Source organism: Sphaeramia orbicularis, chromosome 16, assembly GCF_902148855.1.
Source record: "Sphaeramia orbicularis chromosome 16, fSphaOr1.1, whole genome shotgun sequence".
In the NCBI taxonomy this organism is placed as follows: Eukaryota; Metazoa; Chordata; class Actinopteri; order Kurtiformes; family Apogonidae; genus Sphaeramia; species Sphaeramia orbicularis.
In genome coordinates, this window is record NC_043972.1 from 13,165,259 (window position 1) to 13,184,673 (window position 19,415).

Sequence of the window (19,415 nt, forward strand, 5' to 3'; positions counted from 1 at the left end):
TGTGTATCCATTGTCTGTCTGTTGTGTCTCCGGGTGTGTGTCTGTTGTGTATCTGTTTATTTCTCTGGTTGTGTGTCTGGTCGTGTATCCGTTGCGTGTCTGTTGTGTGTCCGTTTGTGTGTCTGTTGTGTGCCCGTTGTGTGTCTGTTGTGTGTCCGTTTACATGTCCGTTGTGTGTCTGCTGTGTGTCCGTTGTATGTCCGTTGTGTGTCTGTGTGCAGGTTTACACAGATCCTGGAGCAGGTCAGTCAGTGTCATTAATCAGAGGCTGCTGTGTGACTCTGTGCGCTGACATCATTACATCCTCCACCCTGCAGTAGCTCACAGCTCGGTCCACCCTATCTGACCAACCCGGAGCCCCCACCCCCACCACCCCACCGACATCCGCCCAGGTCCACCCTAATCCTGCACCTTTCACATAATGACACCGTATAGATACCAGAGCCCAGATGTGTTCAGACGTACCAGTGATGCATTCAGGAGGCGTGGAACTGACGTGGAGCAGATCGGACAGAGTTAGAGTTAGAACGACGGAAGTGTGTGAAGAATGAGACGTACTCCTGTCTGTGACTCATCTACTGGAAGTGGGTCTGTTTCAGAGGCGTTTTAGGCAACCAATGATTGGAGAATTTGTCCAAACACGACTTGTCCCTGAGCACCAAAGCCCAGTTTTAGATTTGTACTGTGTGTGTGTGTGTGTGTGTGTGTGTGTGTGTGTGTGTGTGTGTGTGTGTGTGTCATCAGTGCAACATAATAAAATGTCAGTACAGGAAACCTTAGGATTGTCTCCAACCATTTATCTTGTATTTTTTCCCTCATGAGTCTTATCTTTTTATCTGTTTTTTTTTTTCTTTCTTTTTTTTAAATTCATGAGTCTTTTTTCTCTTTTTCTTTTCTTTTAGATCCAACTGTGCCGAGAACATCCGCAAACACATCCTCCACACAGGGAAACATGAGGGCGTGAAGATGTACAACTGTCCTAAATGTTCCTACGCCACCAACTCCCCCAGCGAGTTCCGTAACCACCTGAAGGAGAACCACCCTGACATTGAGAACCCAGACCTGGCCTACCTTCACGCAGGTAAGGGGGAGTTCTGAGTAGGGGCGGGAATCCAGAACTGAATCTCAGTAGCTCAATTCCTTGGAATCCTATGCCTGCTTAACGATTCTGCCTTGGTTGCACATGAGTGATGACGTCACACACGCTGCATTGTTTCAGTCAGAATGTAACCAACATGGCGTCGAGGTAGAAACGGTCCACAGTCTGTCTATGCTTCAGGTGTACAGACGACACCAGGTCCACCTTGACACTGTCAAAGCTTCTATTTATTCAAAGGATGAAATCCCTCCAATATACCATACTTTCCGGTGTATAAGCCGCTACTTTTTTCCACACACTGTGAACCCGCGGCTCTAAAATGATTAATATATTTATGTTTTCTGGGCTAACAATCGATCCAGCTGACGAAGAAGTAAGTAGAGCTGCTGCACGAAAGCTTGGCATCGGTGAATCGATGGTGAGACGTTGGAGACGAGGTGGGTGCGGCTTATAGTCGGGAAAGTATGGCACTCCAACATTTGTCCACAGCATGACATTCATTCACAGGAATGTCACGTGTTTGATACGCTACTTAGTGACACTTGTGAATCTAGTGGCAGAGCGAACACCAGGGTGTCATCCAGGCCCAGTTCTGGTGGGGGCAACAAACGCCCTGCCCCCTCAAATAAAAGTTTCCGAAGGTTCAGAAAAGGAAATGGGGTGCACAACAACGGTAGACATAGAGGAATTAGTAAAGCATCTTAAGTTTCACTTTCACTGTATGGTGCCCCCCCAAATCGGGCCCGAGATCATCTGTTCTTATTATTCGTTCATACTGTATATGTTATATTTTCTTTGCAGATGGAAATATAAAAGACGGTTAATGCAAACACACCCGTTTGTACTCTTTTATTCCCTAAACCAATGAGAATCCATAAGAGAATCGGATCGATAAGCAAAATTCTTTCTTTCTTTCTTTCTTTCTTTCGGATCCCCATTAGTTGTACCATATCTACACCTATTCTTCCTGGGGTCCTTACAATAATCTTTGCAACTAGTCAATGCCAATAACATACAATATAATCCCACAAAACAATTTTCACATACTGCATCACATACAAAAAAATGAACAACATACAAGGACACAGACACAACAGCTCCTTTAGGTCAGCAGCGGTATAGTATATACGGACATATATTCAATTTACCCAGGTATCAATCATTTATGGTCAATAGATGTTTCTTGACTGATATCTTAAATTTCATTTTACTGTTTTCCTGTGTGATGTGTTCCAGTAGTTTGTTCCATTCTTACATAGTTCTGTATATTATCATTCTTTTCATTGCATAAAATTACCTCTGGTTGCATAACTGTCTATCTGAACTAAAACAAACATTTTTGTACAAGATGGATGTTTTTTTGTTCTAATAATATTTCTAAAGAAAACCTGTAATGAATAAAGGAATCTTTTTCAACAGAGAGCCAGTTCAAGTGGTTATGCATCGCAATAACATTTGTTCTGTAGCCACACTGCAGTTCAGTGCGAGCGGTTCTATTTTGTGTAATCTGCAACTTTTTAATATTTTCTAGTGTTGTATTTGACTAGACTGCTGGACAGTAATCCAAGACTGACAATACTAAGGACTGAATCACTAGTTTAGTTCAACTAGGTGACATAAAAGCTGCACACCTTTTTACCACAGAAACAGCATTTCCTATCTTGGTCGTCATATTATCAATCTGTTTAGATAAGGGAATGGGAATTGTTAAATCCTTACTGATTCCCATCCCTGTTTGTGGTTGTGTGTGGGATCTGACAGAGGCTCACAGTCCAGTAGAACATCCTCCAACACACGCACACGTTTAACCACAGAAGCTCCGTGTGGTGAATGGAAGCGGCCCGGCCTCCATTATTCCCCCTGAGGTCAGATGTTCTATAACCCTCGGGTGCGTTTTTGTGCGTGGATCGGACTCTGCTATTCAACGCTGATGGAGGGCAAACAGCCACAAAGAGCATCTCTCCCAGATTGCTGGTGTCGCCATCGCTGCCAATCATTCAGACCACAGAGACAGATGAAATCTTGTTCCTTCTCTATTGGTTCCTTTGTGTCTCGGTGTTCTTCCTTTGTCCTTGAAGGCCACCAAATCCAATCGCCAGAGTGCTTGTCCTTCAGAGGAGCAGAGAGGACAGCCTTTATCCTGTTATCCCTCTGACCTTACATAAAAGCGCTGGAGTTGGAGGAGAGCATCATGGGAAAGAGGCCAGGCGGCGGCATTACTGGACAACGCTTACATTCAGGCAGCGCTGGCTTTATTTCTTATTGTCAATGAAAATCTCCATGTTTTGACCTTGAAAAGTTTGGAGTTTGTGAAACGTGGTATAATTTGGGTTGTTGGTGTTCGCCTCTCACCTCCTCCTCCTCCTCCTCCTCCTCCTCCTCCTCCTCCTCCTCCTCCTCCTCCTCCTCGATGGCCTTTTACCCTTCACCTAAATCACACAGCGTTACATTATGTTCTCCATAGTCTGTGACCTCTGACCCCTGACTCGTTCACCTCAGATTCTTTACCCATGTTTGTCCTTTCACATGTCCCAGTCCAGCTGCAGGGACGCATGTTGGCTTTTTTACGTTGCATTTTTTAACCCATGATTAAATACATTCCATACGTTTTGGACCAAAGTTGGTATTTCAGTTCAGTTTCAGTAAAAGAAAGAAGATCACATGTTGTTGAAACCTTTTAGTCATCTACTCTCTTCCTGTTGACAACTAAAGAACTTTTGCTTTGTGTTTGGGATTTTACATCTTAGTTTTTAGGTTTATATTGAAAATGTCATATTCTATCTGTATTATAAAAAGGAAGTGGACTCTGTGTGTGTGTCTCAGGCATCACACTAACGCCGTACACAGTTGACTGCTGCAGTTTGTCATTCTTATGTACCTTTGGTCAGTGAACACACTAGTGAAAACAGCAAGTTGATCAGACCAATATTTTTGGAGATATTATTCATTTTGAATACAACAGCCTTATAATCACGTTGCTATGGCCAGAATCACATGAGCGCTTTGGCGGTGACTGCTGGACAAATGTGGTACAGCATGTGTGAATACACAACATATAACGGTCCTGGGGGGGTGGGATGTGGAGTTTCACACCACCCCCCTTTAACATCCCACCATCGGTACTGACAATGATGAGGTCCAGGATCCAGAATCAGGGTTCCTCACGGGCCGTTGTGCTAGTAGCTGTTTATTTTACCTAGTTTTTATCTGACCAGCTGATCGACCATGAGCTGTTGTGAAGATGATGTGTCCAGTGTCATCACTATGATCTTCGTCAGCAGTTTCTTCAACATCTTTCTTTGACAAAACTACTGGTTCTACTGGTCCATCTGTTGATGGTTTAAAACATGTAAATGGTTCCAGATATCAGTCTAGTTCCCATTGATCACTGATAGAAGTCATATAAGGACTATGACTGGATGAGTTGAGTTCTCCTCTGGTGAAAGTCCCGCCCACTTCTATAGTTAGATTGATGTGCATCCAGACCACAGGACTGGAACATAGAACAGAACCTGACAACCTCACACATTCAACTGGTTCTGATCCACATAGAACAGACGCTGACGTACAGGGACACTGGAGCTGTTTTTAAATGTTTTTATTTGTTCTGCTGATTTTGTGTAACTGAGCAGCAGAACAACTGAATTTCCTTCAGGATCAATAAAGTATTTATTCATGTATCTGTAAAACCTATGCACGATGTCCTCACACCAGAAAAGAACACTAAAAAGGATCCTGTTTCTTACATTACAATCAAAATTCTTTACTTTGCTAATTTCTTAATGTAAATTAAAGAATATAATCATGTCTAATGACAATTGAATGTAAATTACATAACGACTCCTCTTGAAAATCAATGACTTTTCACCTGCTGAAGACCAAACCAATCAAACAGTGGTCGGTTTGAGAAGTGTGGAAAGTGCACTTGTGATCTGTGCCTGTTTCAGAAGGGAAGAAAGGGGGTGGGGTGGTGGAGGGGGTGGGGGGGTGGAAGGAGCAGTGTTTCATCTAAGTCGACAGAACCAGACCAAAAGAAAGAGACAGGGAGAAAAGATTTGGAAGGTAGATGTTGAATTAACCTGCTTGTGATTGGTCTGTGTCGGGGCCGGCAGCCGGAGCCAAATGCTCTGTGATGGCCCTTCCCCACGTTCCCCCTTTGAACGACACAGATCAAACGCACCCCCGTCATGGGCCCTCGCCGCCCCCCGTGCCCGATTGATTGACACCCCGACGTCTCCGCCGCCGCTCTGTCTTTCCACATCACTCTCTCCCTTCGCTCCGTTCCTTCCCTTCTTTATTCAGCGTCGCACTTCGAATTAAAGCCCTTCTCCAGGATGAAAGCCCCGGTCCTCTGCAACGAGCGCAGAGGGGGAATTAGACCCAGCAAGTGATGGAGGGGAATGATGATTAGAATGTGGAGGGGAAAAAAAAAAAAAAAAAAGGAAGCAGCCCGGATATGTGAGGTAGGAATTCTGCTGATAGGACACATTTGAATAAAACGGTCATGACAATTGTCTTGGCTGCCATGTGTGATGTCAGCGCAGATAGAAGCGGAGCCACAGGTGCCTCCGACGGCCGTGACTCGGCTAAATTAGCCTCCGCCGCAACTTTGTTTCTAGTTAAAATGCTGGAAGTATGCGATGACTAGTGCCGCTCTGGGAAATGTTCCGTTTCCTTTTGTCTTTGCTCTTCCCCTCCAGCGAGGTCGTGTGTGGTTGCAGGGCAGTGGCTCTGTTAAATCAGCCGTCTGCCGTCCCCGTCCGCACACACACAGGTAGCACGTCGCCATTAGCTTCGTCACACTGTCTTCATTCTGCTATTTTTAATTGTGAAATATTTCCCTAATTTTCAGCCAAGGTTGCAAATTGCACATCTTGGGGGCATAGAGATCAAATGCTTTGTAATTAGCTAACAGGGACTGAGTACTTGGATGTGCTGCTTTGTGCCTAAAAAGATAAAACAAATAAATAAATAAAGTTCTTCAAGGCATTGTTGCTGCTTTATGCAGATTGTATTTTCCTTAATAATGCATGATGGATGGCTACTGTACAGGGCTGGAGGAGACCTGGCCTTGGAAGTGATGATCTTAATACACAGTTACAACCACAGGCAAATTCATTTGTTTGCATATATTTTTCCTTATTAAACAAATCTGTAAACAAATCTGGGTTTTGATGGCTTTTACTTAAGTTATGCATCAGCGTGCCTCCCCAGCCCCCCCAGCCCTCCCCCCTCCCCAGCTTTCACCTTCTGTTCATCATGTAATGAAACATTACTCTCAGGAGTTTTACTTGCGTATTGTGTTACGGCGGCATGTTGGATGGCGGCGGACAGGTGTGTATGTCATGCAAATTTGTCCTGGTATCCCAACGCATATGACACTGTCGACGCTGTGAATGAAGCCGCAGACACCGGCGATAAAATCAACATCTGTTTCTAATAACAATGTGTTATATGTGACACGTTTCTATGTGGGAAAATATGTGAAAAAAAAACAATGCATCACAGTTCTTTGAAAAACACCTATAGGACATCAAGTCGTCAGCGTTAGTGATGAACCTGCGTCTTGGTGTCACCGTCCTTATGTTGCCTTCACATGATAGGCATTAATGAAAAAAGTCGTTCTGTTCTATACAATGTAAGCTCAGACAAACAGGGGGGTTCATTCTGCTGATGCTGTCACAGGGTGGAGTTTGGCTTTTCAGGTTCGTCTCAGAAACTCAACAAAGACAGATTTACAGGCTTAATAGGAACTATTTAATGTCATTTCTTTGGATCTCCATCAGCTTTGGCTTAAGCCAGGGGTGTCAAACATGCAGCCTGGGGGCCAAAACCGGCCCACCAAAGGGTCCAGTCCAGCCCGTGGGATGAATTTGTGAAATGCAAAAATTACACTAAGATGTTAACAATTAGTTTAGTTGAGGCTCCACATTCAGACCATTTCAATCTCAAGTGGATTGGATCAGTAAAATACTAATAATAACTTAGAAATAATGACAACTCAAAAATTTTCTCTTTGTAATTGCAAAAATTTTTATGTAATTTTAAGATATTTACACTAAAACAAACTATTATTTTACAAAAGACATGAATAACTTGAACAAATACACACAACCTGAAATGCCTTAAGAAAAATAAGTGCAATTTTAACAATATTCTGCCCATTATTGAATGTTATGTGTATTTGTAGATCCACTGTGATCTGTAAATTGTAATGCACATGTGTAAATGATAAACAGAAGCATAATATTGTTAAAATTGGACTTGTTTTTCTTCAGAAATTTTAGTTGGTTCATCTTATTCCATTGTTTTAAAGGATCATTTGTAGATGCCAACATTTTCATAATGTAATTTTACTTTTTTCTCCCTAGAACACAGAGGAAAGTTTGGAGTTGACATTATTTATATATTATTGTTATTATTCTACTGGTTTGGCCCACTTGAGATCGCATTGGTCTGCATGTGGCCCCTGAACTGAAATGAGTTTGACCCCCCTGACTTAGGTCATCACTATTCTTCCTGGAGTCCACACCCAACACAACTGTCTTTATACTGCAGTACACAAAATACCAAAAAAAAAAAAAACAAACACCCACACACAAAACAAAAACAACACAAACAACAACTAAAAACCATTCATCACAATTACAAAACAAAAACCACATACATGTTCTACTGGACCCATAGTTCCATTAACAGAACCTCTCAAACAGCAGTTTTATCATATTTTGTAAATGCTCAGATATATTTCACAGTTACATATTAATGTAATGTTAATCAACTAAACATTAGCAGACAGTGAGCATTGTTTTGCAAATAAATACTCTTTCAGTCATTCTTTAAATCTGTTTTTGTTTTGTTTTGTTTTGTTTTTTTTATTTTATTTTCATGAATGATTTGTCCTGGTAAACCAGTCCATATCACCATGGCTCTATACATCACAGTACTTTTCATTTTACTTTTCACTTTAGGTAAATCTACCTTCTGTATCCTTAGTGTTCTATAGATGTTCAACAGAACTGAAGGACGGAAGTTTATGGAAAACCTTTGGCAGTTTAGTCTTTAATATTTTCCTAATAAAAACAGGTAGTGAGGCAATACGTCTGTTCTTTACCTTTAACCAAGCAAGACACTTATACATTTTATCCATATTTGTTCTATATGGACAACAAAGTAAACACGGTGCTGCCTTATTCTGAACCATTTGCAGTTTCTTTATACATGCTGTGGTAGTGCGTGACCAAACCTAGTGTGATAAAAGCAGACTTTTAATGACACTTCCTCTTACATTTGAAGGTAAAGTATCAGAGCATCTCTTTAAAACCAAAGACTTCTGCCCATTTTATTTAGTACTTTGTCAATGTGTTTAGACCATGATCAGTTACTATCGAATATTATTCCCAGAAGTTTGTTTTTCTACACTTTTTTTAAATTTATTTTTTTAAATGTATTTATTTCGAACATGCAAAGAAACAAAATGAACCAAAACAAAGCAAATTAATACAGAAACAAAATAACATTTAAATGAGCAGAATCTCTCTTCAAGTATATGCAAGTCTGAATTTTGCATGGTCAAAAAGGAGTAGGAAGAAGTATAAACTTGTTCTACAGTCACATCATGACTCAACCAGGAAAATAAAGACAATAGCACATTATTAAAGTCAGCTGCAGTAGTTAAAAATACCTGAGAAATCCCACAAACACGTGTGTGTGTTTTTGTTGTGTCCTCATGGGGACTTTACCTGAATGAATCAGACCTGAACACAGATATAAAGTCATATTACATCTGGTGGTAATGACTCTATCCTCTTAAACCAAGGTTCTCAAACTCATTTTCTTTCGGGGGCCACATTCAGCCCGATTTGATCTCCAGTGGGCTGGACCAGTGAAATAATCCAACTATAATATGCGTTTCATGTCCATCCGGTGTCCGATCGATGTTGCAGCACAGGAGGGCGTTTGTACGGATTTTCCTCAGCCTTCACAGGCACGATCACCGCCAAACTCGCCAAATGAATAGAAACATTACCTGACTATCTACTAGGCACAATTTTATGTCCGTATTCAAATGTTGTGAGGTATGCTGGGCAATTTTAGCTTCTCATGCTATCGTACAATGGCGCCATAGGTACACTGCCGCTAGTAACATAATAACCTATAAATAATGACAACTCCAAATTTTTGTCTGTGTTTCAGTGCAATAAACCATATTAAATTATGAAAATATTTACTTTTAGAAACTATCCAAACAAAAAAGATGTGAATAACCTGAAAAAACTCAAACTTCTTAAGGAAAATAAGTGCAATTTTAACAATATTCTGCCTGAACTTATTTCTACATGTGCATTATGGATCAGATCTACAAAGACACTAAACACTGAGGAACAGGCAGAAAATAGTTCAAATTGTGCAGAATTTTCTTTAGACATTTCAGATTGTTCATATTTGTTCAGGTAATTCACATTTAATTGTTACAGGATAGTTTGTAAATGTAAATATTTTCGTAATTTAATGTTATTTTTTGGACTAAAAGACAAAAATTTGAAGTTGTCTTTATTTTTAGGCATAATGTAATATTACTTTTTTCAGATCAAACTGAGAAAAAAATATGGAGTCATTATATTCTGTAGGTTATTCTGCTGTTATTATTTGACTGTAGATTATATTGGTCTGTATGTGGAATTGGAACTAAAATGAGTTCCACAGCCTTGACTGTGGAATTTTTGCACTTTGCAAATTCATCCCATGGGCCGCATTGGAACCTTTGGGGGGCCGCATTTGGCCCCCGGGCCGCATGTTTGACACCCCTGTCTTAACCGTATCTAGGTTTGATTCTCCTTTCATTCTTGTGCTTTAAAAAGTCTCCATCTGTCCCTGAGTACGTCTTTATTTATCATATAGGTTGAAATGTCGCCATTTCCCAGAATGCACCTCTGTGTGCTCTGTGTTTTGGGACAAACTCTGCGTCTCCGTGGGCCAATGGGAGGCCGGTGTGGGCAGAGCGAGCAGCCTTCCCTGCATAATGACCTGCTCCGATGAGCGTGAAAATGGTGCCAAGTGGCTGCATTTATCACACATCAGCCGCAACAAACGGCCTTTTGTTTCAGACGCTTCATTCCCTTCACTTCCCTTTCCTCCTTTGAGCCTGTTAGTGTCTGTTCACAGTTTCAACCGGTGGAACAGAACAAAGTTTACACCCCCCCCCCCCCCCCCCCCAAGGCCAGATTATACCCCCATCATATCAGTATGGGGGTATTTTTTAGCATCTTAGTCATTTCATTTCATTTCACTGGAAGGTTATTATCGTTAACGAAAACTAACGAAATGACAAAAACTAGAATTGAAAAAACATTTTTGTTAACTGAAGTAAATAAAAACTAGAATTAAAAGAAAAAAATGATAACTAACTGAAACTGTTTTGTGTGTTTACAAAACTAACTAAAACAGATACAAATTCTGGATAAAATTCACTTTGTTTTCGTCTTTGTCAATATCGGATTGAAATTGATTTATTTCGCTCTAGCAATTTTAGCTGCTGGCACCATACGACACTTCACGGTCCGTCACTTGTGGTTTCCAGTCGTCTTCTGGTCCCCACTCTACCTGGAAATGTGGAGACTAAAGTTGAGAGAAAGCAGCAGAGTCCTGTCTGGGATTTATTTGAATACGACGGAGATGAAGAGAAAAGATAGGACAAAACTAAACTAAAACTAAGCATTTAGAAAATAAAAAACTAATAAAAACTATCAAACCTGCGCTAAAAACGAATGAAAACTAACTGAATTAAAGAAAAAAAGTCAAACTAAATACAACTAAACTATAATGAAAAATCCAAAACCTTGTTTCACTGTTGAACTTATTGCCCGGTTGCGGTTCTATGAGTACTGACAGGTGAATGTGTATGTACACTACAAACAAAAAGGTAAGGATATTTTTAATTTTTGGGCTTTTTTTTCAGTTGGTATTCTTGCACAGCGCTTTTTACTTTTTTGTGTGTGAATTGAATTGAAGCACATTTTTTTAATGACCAGACATAGTTTTATTTACAAATGTCAAAAATGACAAAAAAAACAAAAAAAAGAAATATCCTTAACTTCTTGTTTGTAGTGTATGTGTCTGTCATATGCTGCTATGAATGTTTTTGCATTTGTTTGTTTGTTTGCCTAATTGTTTGGATGTCCAATAAGGCAGGGTAACTGTGAACTGAATTGCCCTTCAGGGATTAATAAAGTAGTCTGAACCTGAATCTGAATCTGAAGTAGTGTTGAGTGAAATACACAAGAATGACTGAATAAGCAACATTTTATTGGGGTTCAGCTTCATCAGGTAAATTAAATAAGAAAACTAACGGATTTAAATCTGAAAACTCTAAACAATTACTTTTATTAGTTCAACCAGAGAAACTTCAATCAGTAAAAATTTTAGACCTGACAGAACCTGACAGGACCCGATGGGACCTGACAGGATCCGACAGGATCTGACAGGATCCGACAGGACCCCATTCCCATCAAACCTGGCAAAATGTCAATCTTGTACAAGTCCAGAAATATACTGAACCATAAGGCACTATATATAGTTTACTGTTCACTTATACTTCCTTATATGTCATATTGTGTGGGGTTCGACATAATAATAATAAGTAAATAATTTATTTTCTACTCTACATTAAAGTACCATTAATTTGGTTGGTTATGTTTTCTGTTTTTCCGGTTTAATTTCACTTCTTTAAGTTTTTTCCTGGTTTGTTTGTATTTTTGTTTTGTCTTTTTCCTATGTATATTGAAGGCTGGGTAGTTTATTTGTTCTATAGGAGGCATTAATATAAATATTCTGCTTCTGCCCTTTCAGTCATTAATCTGTTGGTAATGTTTGGAGTGTTGACAGTGGTTGGATTATGTGATGAGTATGGGTGTAAGAACATTTCGGTTCTGCAATATATCGCGATATTTCATTTCGCAATACTGTATCGATATTAAAAAGTACTGTATTGATATTTTTAGGTATTTATTCAAATGCAGATATTGTGGAGGTTCATTTTTTTTTGTTTTTTCTTTTTCTTTTTTATTTATATTTTGTTAATTATTATTTAACACTCTTTTATTAAATAATGTTAGTTCCTTGGTTGGTATCACACAAAAATAATGTTCTGATGTTAGTTCTGAACTAATAGAATATGAACATTTAAACCAGATCTTAAACTGTAATGTCTGTAAAACAGAATTTCAGTTTAAACTCAGGAACATTTTGTGATATATCATGAGATCCTGTTGTGATCAAATAAAAATGTGTTTAGTATTTGTGCATATTTCTGGTGTAATTCAATTCTTCAAGGAAAGAATCATTTAAAAAAGAAACAAAACCAATAAAAAACCTGCCTTTTTAACAGGATCGTGATCCTAGTATTGTGATTTGTATTGTATAACCAGATTCTTGCCAATACACACCCCTAGTGATGACTGAATAAAGAATTTCATCATCATAAAAAAAAAACCTCCTCCATTATTCTCCCTCCATTCCAACATGCTTGTATATAGCCGGGCTAACGGCTAACAGCTAAAGCTAACCTGTCTTTTACTGAAGACAAACATTAAATAACCCAGTGATTCTCCAAAGTGTGTTCACATAGAAAAACCCTAGTAAAACCTGAGAACAGGCCCAGTTGGCGTTTGAGTCCAGGCTGCAGATCTTCTCCTTCAGCCCGTCTCCAACCCTCCTGACCTTCACTGACTCCACACACCTCCCCGTACTGACGTGTTTTCCCTGATCTCCGGCCTCACTGGCTGACGTGCACATCTGAGCGCTCCTCCGTGACCTTTGCCCTCTTTGCCGAGGACCCTTGTGTCGGTCCTGTGCCTCCGAAGCCGCTGTGTCGTGTGTTTGGTGGCTCTCTAAACGTCTCTAATTACCAACAGACTCAACTTTCTCAGCTAAACAACCAATTAGCAGCGTTTTTAGCCCAGCCCAGTCCCATGTTTCCTGATACAGTGGCCTATTAGGGCCCTTTATTTCTGCCTCCGTATAATTGAATCCCCTGGCTGCTCATCAGTGGGCTAATTTAAGCCAATGTGCAGAGTTGGTAATCAGAGGGGCTGCCTATTAGACTATCAGACCCCAATTAAGTGCCCTCTTATTTCCAACATAACAAGCCACTATCACTACTGCTGTTATTGTATTTCCCTCTTTATTGCCCAGTTTTGTTTGGGTAAAATTGTGGTCTGTTTGTAGAGCAAGAAGACGGAAAGTGGAGAGGAGTTTCAGTGTTATGTTAGTATGTTTTCAGAGAGACGCCGGTGTAGAGATGGAGAAGGAGCGAACTAATTAAGATGACAGTCCAGACAGCAAAGACGTCCTCATTTAATGACTCTATGAACGCTGGTATTTGTAGTGCTCCTGTCTGAGGTAGAACAGTCTTAGTATGTATTTTATTGTATATAGTGTTTAGTTTGTGTCGGTGGTGTAACAGCAGATCGCATCAACAAAGGTGGGAAAAAAACTTGGACAGCATCGGGGGGTGGGGGGGGGGGGGGGTTATGTAAAAATCATCTGTCTTCTGCTTAAATAACACTTATTAACCCTTTCATTGGTTTCCATTAGAACAGCCCTAGGTTTCTTTGAGGTTTTTTCAATAAAAATGTCAGAAAATGCCTTTTTTGCCAATACTTTTGCATCTGTCTTAGATAGATAGATAGATAGATAGATAGATAGATAGATAGATAGATAGATAGATAGATAGATAGATAGATAGATAGATAGATAGATAGATAGATAGATAGATAGATAGATAGATAGATAGATAGATAGATATTTTATTCATCCCATAGGGAAATTTACAGGTTCCAGCAGTATCCACAAACTTAAAACAACAAACAGTAGTAAAACACAATAGTAAAAACACAGTCATCAAAAACACTTTAACTTTCCACACAGTTATCATTATCATATGTAACAAATGTTTAAAACGGTGTGGTATAGTAAAAATAAGAAAACAGACTTTTATTTTTTTCATATTTATAATGAAAAACAGCTGTAAATCAGCATAATGAAACGGTTACTACACAAATATATTTTCGACTAATCTATGTGTGCTCAGACGTTTTAATTCAGAACATTCAATTCGATTATTGTGTGCCCATGTTCTTCTTGTTCTTTTTGGTTCTTTGGTGTCATTTGGATCCTGTTGATAGTCTGTGTTCACTTTGTGTCTAGTTGTAGACAGAGCCCCTCATTTCACTGACAAAAACATCCATCAGCTGATTCAAATACACACGCTGCATCTGTCTATGCCCTGGATAGATTAAGTATAGTTTTATTTGGAGCACATAGAACACAGAACCATACAACATGGTCAAACAAAAAAATTTTCGGCGCTTAAAAAGGGGTGGGAAGAAGTATAACTTATAGACTTCACCCCTTTTTATAAACTGATAATTAAATTAATTGTGCTTCCTTTGCTTTAACACACTTTTTTTTCTATATTTAATATATTTAATTTTACAATAACACAAAGCATCTGTAGAAGTCATTCACATACATTTTTTTAGTCACCTCACACACAATCAGTTTTGCATAATCAATCTTTTTTAATATAAACTATAATATTTGTATAAACTTTCATTATTTACTACAAATACAATCATTAATAAATCTGATATTTCCTAATCATGATAGTCTGTATTAATTAATTAATTGCAAATAGGTAATACAGAATAATATCTTACTTTATGTATTCTTCTATAACTAGATTTTCACTTATTCAGATAATGTTCTCTATTTTGTTACTATAGTGGATTTATACATTCTTTCAAATGCACAAATTGAAGATGACAGCATCTGCAGATGAAATACTGTAAATCTGCATATAGATTCACACACACACTCACACACACACACACTATATATATATATATATATATATATATATATATATATATATATATATATATATATATATATATATATATTAGGCTTGTAATGGTACACAAAATTTTCGGTTCAGTACGTTTTCAGTTTTCAAAGCCACGGTTTGGTTTTTTTCGGTTCGGTACGGGAAGAAAGAAAAACCCTCAAAATGTCTATTAATGCATTTATGAATTTTTTAACATTTTTTCCTCAATTTTTGGAGACAGTAGAATATAGAAAAACAGGAATAATATAATTCTGCTGCTACAAATCAAATAGAAAATAAAACAAATTATTAATATTACTAAATGTATTTTGAACATTAGTATTGCCCTTTTCCCTGAAAGGTAGTTTCAAACAAACAAGAAAAATCTAATCACAGTTCTGTCAGTTCACATTCTGCATAAAAATAACATAAAAATTCTGCATGAAGTACAACATTAACAAGAGGGTAAACTGGTATTCTGTTTAAACAAACTAAAGAGAAACTTTGACAGCACAATGAACCAAATTATTTATTTTAGGACAGAGAACAAACTGTTTAGGACACTGTGTGTATTTGTGTGTGCCTGTGTGGTGGGGGATTTTTTTTTTTTTTGGGGGGGGGGGCGGAGCCGGGGGGTAGGGCAGTTATATACCTGGGGGTGCGGTCCATAACTAACGAAACGAAAGCCGTCGTGAAACGAAAGTGAAACTTTACATACTTTCAACGTTCTATTTATTCCTCTATTATACAGCGTGCGTGATAGACAGACAGACAGAGCAGGTGTAAGTGTTTTAGAACTACTGTAGTTCCAAGGGGCCAAACAACGTCCGTCTTATTAACGTCTCTTTCCTCGTTGTTGTCTTTCACCTGAACCTGAACTGATCCAAACAGGACTGTACTGATGGTGGAGGGTCTTCAGTCTCTTCCTTCCAGGTTCACATCATATTTGTTGTTTTTTTTTTTAACCTTATATCATCTGCTATTTCATATTTCGGGTCAATGTGTGCTCCTTTATTAAGTCCGTGTGAAACTTGCGCGGATTTAAAGTTCCGCGTCGAACGACGTCTTTCTTTCCTTTTTCTTTTACTCATCATACTGTGCCATTTCGGTACAGCTGTGTACCGAACCGAACAGGTGCGTACTGAAACGGTTCGGTTCGGTATGTGTACCGTTACAGGCCTAATATATATATATATATATATATATATATATATATATATATATATATATATATATATATATATATATATATACACACACATATATATATACACATATATATACATATACATATACATACATGCAAAAATACAAACATTTATAGAATATTTACAGATCAAATGCAACTATCAATGAACTATTCAAACCCGAGAAAGATAAGATAAAAACTGTGGAAAAAAAGCCAAAACGGCGAAATTCGACAAAAACATGGCCAAATGCACTAGTAGAACACTGCAAAACAGTGCTACCACTATTAGATACAATTATTTACACTAATTCACCATTCTTATCTTATCTGATCAGGTCTCATCTTAAAACCTCACTAAAATGCTGCTAAAAGTCATAAATATATTCTGTTTCTCTGTCACTGTACTCTGCTGCTGTTGGCTCCACCCACTTCCACCCCTCCCCCTCAGCCAATCCAGACCTCTTCCCTAATGTGTCATAGACCAATAGAAACAGTCCGATCCCAGCTTTGAGGTAACCTTTGGATTTGACGGTGGATGTAAAAATGTGGTGCCAGTGACACCATCGTCTTCAAAGGGTTAAAGCTCAACTGTCGGTTTGACACTGAAGAATGTTTGTCAAACTCTGATTCAGGTATTTTCTGGCCACATTCTTCTGGAGTGGTGAGTTCACATCATTGACATCATCACTTCAACTTTTTTGACTTTGACCCTCTGGGAGACGTTTCCGGGCACTAAAGTACAGCACAAACCGTCTAAAAAACCATTTTTATCCCAGTTTTTATCCCAGGGCCCTAACTGCACTGAACACTGCTGGACATTAATGAATTGTGTGGAATGCTGAATGTTGTCCAGGGTATATGATGGTGTTTTATGTGTCTTTTATACTTCTAGTGACACTTTTTTATGCTGCTTTTTTAGATATTTATGCCGTCAGGGTTTTTCTTATATTTTCAGAATCAGCTTTATTGGCCAAGTATGTGAACACATACAAGGAGTTTGGCTTTGGTTTTTACAATGCTCACGACATACAGTTCCAACATGAACCCAGAACAACAGACAACATGTGGACCTGGACACAATATAGACAAACAGTCCACTAGAGACAGAGACAACAATGGATTGAGATTTACAGTGGATTTATATTGTAATATGTACAGAGTGCAAATTTGAGTTTTTATACAGTGGGTGGATGTGTGGCTCCGGTCTATTAAAAATATATCTTTATGTATATATTATTTACAGTGGGTTTTATATTGTAATATGTACAGAAAGTGCAAATACAGTTTTTTACATCGTGCAAATTAGTCAGTTATATAAAGAGTGCAAATATAAGTTTTAGTTTTTATACTCTTTTATATACATTATTTATACTTTTTATGGCACCTAGGATGATTACACTTTTTTAATTTTGACGTACCTGTACAATGACAATAAACACATTCTATTCTATTCTATTCTATTCTAGTCTATTCTATCAACTTGGTAGAAAATGTGCGAGTGGCGCAGTCTGTAAACTTTAACAAATCCCAGCATGCATCTGTGTCTGCCACTTGGGTCTGCCAGGATGGGCTTAATGCAGCTTTAAGTTGAAAACTCAACTGGAAATGAACAAAGTGGTGAGCTGAGTGTCTCCCTCTGTCCTCTCACACTTTGCCTCTCCTCCAGCGGTGCTTCCTGTTGGGGTGACTGGTGCAGCCGAGGGGAGTCGGAGTGTGGAGGAGGCCCGCCGAGGCCTGATCAGGACTGTCTTAAAGCCAGACCCGCATGCACACCCACATGTGTCTACGTATAGATGTGTGCGTGTGTTGGAAGTGGAAGTGTGTGTGTTTAGTGTTGGTGTCGACTCCCCATAGCCTAATTAAAGGGCGAGGAAAGCCACTCACAGGGAGATTAAACCTAAAAGGGTAAATTAGCACTCAAAGGGGGTGTGGCAAATTCACACATATGCACAGGCCATGAAATCTGTTCTGACACCTGTGAAAAAAAGGGGGAAAAGAGAAGGAGGAGGAGGATAGAGAGTGGAGAAAAGTTTAGTGTTTCTGCAGAAGAGTCAGCTTCTGTGTTTTCTACCACGAAAGAAAGAAAGAAAGAAGATAGATAGATAGATAGATAGATAGATAGATAGATAGATAGACAGATAGATAGACAGACAGACAGACAGACAGATGAAAATGTCAGATTGATTAAAAAAAAAGTTGACAAAATTAGGGGAATAAAGGAAAAAAATGTACAAACATAAGCATCAAAATGAGTCAAAACAAAAATATACATCAGAATGAGTGAAAAATTAACAAAATAAGATAAAGATATACTTTATTGATCCTCTAAGAGGAAAATTCAGATGCACAGCAGCACAACACAATATGTATAGAAAAATAAAAATGTGTTAAAGTGACTAAAAATGTAACATGTGCAGTAGGTGCCACTGACGGATGCAGAAGTCTGTTCAGAGCAGGATGGAATTCAAGCCAAGCTGCTGTTATCGACAAAATAAATAAAAATGGAACAAAATAGGCAAGAAAAAATGCAAAAAAATACAGTAAACTTAAACTAGTAGCACATTGAACAAACAGTAATTCAGTTCTTCCAGGAAATATTCTCTCATGTATCATGACATATTGTAATATACTGAATTGTGATCCTAGTATTATGATTAGTATCGTATTTCCAGACTCTTACCAATACACACCCCTACTTAACTTTTTCTTTACTCATTAATGTGCTTTAATATAGTATTTTTTTACGGTTCTTAATGTTATCAGGGGGCAGGGCTACAGCAGGATAGTAGCCGTGTTAGCTAAAGCTGTCCCCTTTTACTGTTATTGATTAGGGCTGTAAGAAAATATCGGTTCTGCAATATATCACGATATTTCATTTCACAATACTGTATCGATATTAAAGAGTACTGTATCGATATTTTTAGGTATTTATTCAAATGCAGATATTGTGGAGGTTCATTCTAGTTTTTTTGTTTTTCTTTTTTGTTTATATTTTATTTATTATTATTTAACCTCCTAAGACCCACTGTCCACATTTGTGGACAAGAGTTTCACAACTTATACAAAAAAAAAAAAAAGAAAACTGTCCACCACAAAGGACATTCCATAAAAATTTTAAAAACTGCATCTGAAAAAACTTTTGCATCATGATGTTTCCAATATAGGCACTTATTTAATAAAAAAACAACAAAGGCTGTTACTTTGCTGACATTTCCTGGGTCTTAGGAAATTAACACTTTTAT

The 19,415-nt window shown here is 38.4% G+C and overlaps 1 protein-coding gene across 1 annotated transcript in view; it reads left to right on the top strand.

The window, feature by feature from the left end:
* LOC115435298 (zinc finger protein 407-like) overlaps window positions 1-19,415 on the top strand; it is a 161,772-nt gene that overhangs the window by 68,403 nt on the left and 73,954 nt on the right. The window contains exon 7 of the mRNA XM_030157613.1: window positions 903-1,081. Coding sequence (XP_030013473.1) covers window positions 903-1,081 — 179 coding nt within the window. The remainder of the gene's footprint in view (window positions 1-902; window positions 1,082-19,415) is intronic.